Source organism: Gobius niger (genome assembly GCF_951799975.1).
Source record: "Gobius niger genome assembly, chromosome: 10".
Lineage (NCBI taxonomy): Eukaryota > Metazoa > Chordata > Actinopteri > Gobiiformes > Gobiidae > Gobius > Gobius niger.
Window position 1 is genome coordinate 17,850,201 of NC_136861.1, and position 5,043 is coordinate 17,855,243.

The following is a 5,043-nucleotide window of genomic DNA, read 5'->3' on the forward strand; positions in this document are numbered from 1 at the left end:
GACAATGGGCCACAGGTGAGGAAACACATGGAGGAATCATCCTGTGAATCACCTTGCACCCCCTCAGCCCCCCCCCCTGTCCCAGGACGTCCACGGCGGATCAAAGCCCGACACCTGACGGCATGTTTCACCACCGTTTCACTCTGACGGTGACGAGCGGTTAGTGAAGGGTGCACGTTAGCCGCTGTTAGCTGGTCTGTTTGGGATTAATTGAGACACCTATGTTTAATTCTCACACACATCAGAGATCTGTCAGGACTGAGGCGCACCTGCGTCACCCCTGGACCTGTCAACATAGGCCTAACCGGTGCAGCTGCAACTGGAAGGAAGGGCGGATGCCAGGCCAGAGTTTACTTTAGTGATGATCAGCCTGAAAACAAAAACATTGCACCTAAAAACATATTTTTTTTTTATTTCAAAACAAAGAATAAGGGAGTGCGTTGAAATTTTCAAATAATAGTTGTGGTTCAAACTCTTCAGGGAAAAGGGTTATGGACCACTGTTTAAGGTCGTCACTGGAGTAGATATTGAACACATTATTAGGGGAAGACACTATAGGCAAAACTCATGGTTTTCAATTTTCAGATTTTGGGCCAATAAGGTCTCTTCACCTGGAAGCAAAAAACAACAACACCTAATCTTCATAATAACATCTTTAATTATTGCACTGATTCAATGTTTTGCGATAGATTTATATGGGAAATGGTCATTTCAAGGCCATTTTGTCAAAATTACATTATTTCCATGTAGCACCTGCATAAGTTTTCCTGCCTTGGATTTTTTCAGAGGGATAATTACTATCTTATTCCAAGCATGATTGATTAAGTTTTGAATTTCAAAAACAAGGCAAAATTTAAATTTGTACAGATTTTTCCACTAAAAAACATCCACATCAAACACATCAAACCTATCTTTGTAACTAATATGTCCATGAAATATTACCATAAAATTAAACCTGGCTCAATCCATTATACAGATTTCGTTGCCAAAAATATGGAACATTTTGGCCATTTTTAGGCATGCATGAAATATAAGACATATATATATATTAAAACATAATAAAATAATCTACAGCCAAAGTTTCAAATTGATATCTCTAAATTAAAAAAATGTAAAAAATAAAAAAAATCCCTGCTCAGTGTCTTGCCTTAATGAATAATAAAAGTGTTTGAAATTAAAACCTGCTAAAGACATAAACACTTTAGATAGTCACAGCCCGCAGTATAGACTTGTAACAGAGAAAACCCATATTTCCCATTCATACATAGGCTACGTCAATGTGCAAACTGAATTTGAAAGGCAAACACGAGATGACTGGAGCACATAAATTGTAAGAACACTTTGGGTTTTGTTTTTGTAGCAGTGTACCTATGTGTAATCATTTAGGATTTCACATCCATTAACTACTTTCACAGTGGTGTTAAGGGGGATTTGTTTGTGTACTTTGAGCGAGGCAATTTGTTGAGTGAAGAGCTTAAAGTCTGCAAACAGGATCTTTTTCACACCGCGGCAAACACAGGAGGAAAAGTACATAATAAGAAGAGTATAACAGAGCTCTTAGTAATGAAAGTATTCTTGAATAGACTTTGTTTATCCAGGAACCTGATGTGCAGAACCAGCTGTGGTGAACTGTGGTGACAGCTTCTTGTGTTGTCAGTCAAACATTATGTTGTTTTTATAACACAATAACATAAGGAGCACTTTAAAACTGCAGGATAAGTCATGATAAGTTTGAACTAAATTGAATAAGATTGATTATTCATTTATATATTTCAGAGATAGTGTATATTAATAAGCATTTCTGTAAAATATGTCAAGGGCTATTTGTCACAAAACATCCCAAAAACAAGGACAGTAAAATAAAACAATTAAAGTTTACACAACAACGCAGACAACAGACCAACCTAAATGTTTTTTATGTTGTTAATCTGTGTATAATATTCCCAAAACACAGACAAGTGAATGAACAACCTTCATGCAATGTTGGTCACATGACTCCAGGTGAGCCCACCTCCCTGTGCACCTCTACTCTCCTCCCACTGCATTAAAAGCAGGCAAGCTGCAGGAACATCAGGTCAAAGGAGCACAAACTGCCATGACAGACATATAGCTGCTCTTGATTGTGATGGGCCGGGGCTTGTCCCATGCAGTTAGACATGTTTGGTGCCGGGCAGCTGATGTCTACTCTCTTGCCTGCGTTTCTCCATTCACCAGCGGCTCACTTCTTTCCTGCCTTTCCGGCTAGACTGGGCGCCCAACCACCACTCCTGATCCCTGGACCTTTTATCAGCTATGAATCTTTGAGGAGCTATCTCCAACCAGAGCCCTGTAAGGAGGCCCTGCTGCTGGCCACACAGACTGTGGGCCTGGGCCAGCTCACAGAGAGCATAGGTGAGTCTGAACGGGCAAAAACAGAGGGGGACTGTGTGATATGGTACACGCGGCAAAAGCCAATCTGGCAGTGACTAGGAGCTGATACTGAGACGGAGCGTCACCATCTGACGGCAGAGTAAATGTTTACAAAAGATTGGCTAACAGCTCGTAACTAACAATCAATTATCAGCAGTGTTAAAGTGTGCCTAATGATCGCTGCTAATTATCCAATCCAGAGACATTAGCTGCTTGTCACCCGCTGGCGCCGGTGTAATTGGTGCTTGTGCGGCTCTTTCCAGATGAACAGAGGCCAGTGAAGCAGCGGCGCGCCCGGGCCAACTACAGCAGCTGGCAGCTGGAGGAGCTGGAGAAGGCCTTCGAGACCACACACTACCCAGACATCTTCATGAGGGAGGCCCTGGCCCTGCGACTGGACCTCATCGAGGCTCGCGTACAGGTAATGACTGTTTCATACCACTGTAATTCCAATTAATTTGTTAATTAGCAAATCAAATTATGAAGACAAGCTTCATTATGGGTTTAGTGGGGTTTCAATGTTCTACTCAAGGATTCTGAAATGCACATTCTCATATGGCATTAACACCGTAATAGAGAAAAGCACTGTTTAACTTAGTAAGTATTTGGAATGCAATGAGAATTTTTTTTTGTAATACTAAAAATCTAACAAATTAGTTTTCAAAGTTTTCTACAATTTACACAGCAGCAATTTAGATATAGGCGTAAATACAGTAAAACAAAATCACTGCAACTGTCAATCAATAATTCATAAATTTCATTTACAAAGTGCTCAACAAGCTCATTAAGCAAAACACGAAAACAAGAATTATAATAAAGTACTCTCATATTAATGACTAACGTTATTTACAATTTCTTTAATTATTTCAAATTTTTCAGGTTTGGTTTCAAAACCGTCGTGCTAAAATGCGGCGTCAGCTGAAGCTACAGGGGCAGCTCCCAGTGCCTTGTGTGAACACAAACAGAGACTGTGATGAAGCATTAGACAAAGCACAGATTGTCCCGGGACAAACAGAGGTGATGGACAATGAGCGTTGGGACAGAGCACAGGAACAACTCTGTCCATGGACCAAAGCCTGCGCTGCTCTGAGCCTCCAGACTGTCCCGGGACAGCAGGTTGAAGAGCCCAGCTCAGAGGAGCGCCGCTGCTGCAGCATCGCTCGACTGAGAGCCAAAGCCCGAGAGCACAAGGCGGAGATACACAGCGGCACAGTGCACGTGTCCAAAACCCTCAGCACTGTGCCCGTGTCTTGTGGAGGAGACGCACGGCCACAACAGGACGCTGGAGATCAATGAGTGACGTGAATATTGGGCAGGATTCATGTCACTCATTGCCTCACACAATAAAATTTTAATTACAATGTAAACATGCAGTATCTATTTGATCCTGGACAGTGTATTTGTTTAAAAGAGCATTATGGCATTTGTTTGTAAATGTGTTTCTATTGAATGATATTGCCATCTCTAATGTAAGTAAAATATATATTTCAATGTCTGAAGAGTATTTTCCTACTTGGATGATGAACCTTGCACAGGGAGAGTGACCCCCCCCCCCAAGGTTAGTGCTTTGAATTGAGAGAAATGCACCTCCATTTATTAAAAGTGTTTTGAGCGGTGACAGGCTCATCCTGACCTGCTCTGATCCGGACGTCTGCAGGCTCCACACGTCCTCACAGGAAACTCTGGAAATGGAAACACATGAAATGATAAACTGTAAGATTACAAATGGATGTATATGTCTGAAAGCGTTAGATACGGCAAGATTTAATCATATCTTATATAGATAAAAATGTACAATAATAAATACACTAAAAATATATATAGTTTTTAATACTGTATAGTCTCTAGAAAAATATGCATTATTTATCAAAGTAAAACAATTAGGCAAGCTTATAATAGAACTGTGTAACTTCCGATATATACAAAGTGTAACAACACATTTTGATTTCAGGTGGGATGCAGTTTGAGTGCAGAGACGTGGTCAGAGCGAGGCTGCCCCCTACTGGTCATACACTTGAACTCAATTTAATTAATAAATCATGAATGCTGACCTTAAGTAATGTCTTTCACGTGCTTGAGGAGTGCTATGGTTGTTCTCGTGACGCTTAACAAACTGATACAGTGTCCTTTTTCTTTTTTTTTAAATGAGGACTTCACGGGTCACAGATTATTTCCACATTATGACAAAAAAACAAAAACAAAACACACTACAAATGAGTAATAATAGGCTAAATGTATGATTGCATGACTTGATCCGCAAACATGCGCGCAAATGAATATGCGTAAAGAGAGAGTATTAATTTTAGGGCTTGTTATATCGTGTGGATACTAGGAACGATGGCATATTTGAGACCATTCACTGAGCATACATTTAACTGCATTGCCATCTTCAGTGTTGCCTGCCTGAGTTCATTAGTGTTAAAGGAAAAGAGAAACTCACACCAGCGTCCGCGCCTCAGTCTACTTCATTCAGGTGACAGGCGGAAACAGGACGCAGCTGCACCGGCGCAGTTCACGGTCAGCTCCCGGAGTCTGGCCACGCTCCTGTTGTGTTTAATCTCCCTTTTTTCCCCGGACCTCCGTCACTCCTTCTTCTTCAGCTTCTTGTTCCCTCACTTTGCCAACAGTTCTCTC

At 41.1% G+C, this 5,043-nt stretch overlaps 1 protein-coding gene across 1 annotated transcript; it reads left to right on the forward strand.

Moving 5' to 3' along the window:
* Nucleotides 1-2,156: 2,156 nt before the first annotated feature.
* Nucleotides 2,157-3,705, forward strand: LOC306969130 (uncharacterized protein; the record flags this gene model as incomplete). Its single annotated transcript, XM_079564731.1, has 3 exons — nucleotides 2,157-2,391; nucleotides 2,673-2,830; nucleotides 3,289-3,705. The coding sequence occupies 3 exons, from the start codon at nucleotides 2,157-2,159 to the stop codon at nucleotides 3,703-3,705; spliced, it is 810 nt and encodes a 269-aa protein (XP_079420857.1).
* Between the last annotated feature and the right edge of the window lie 1,338 nt (nucleotides 3,706-5,043).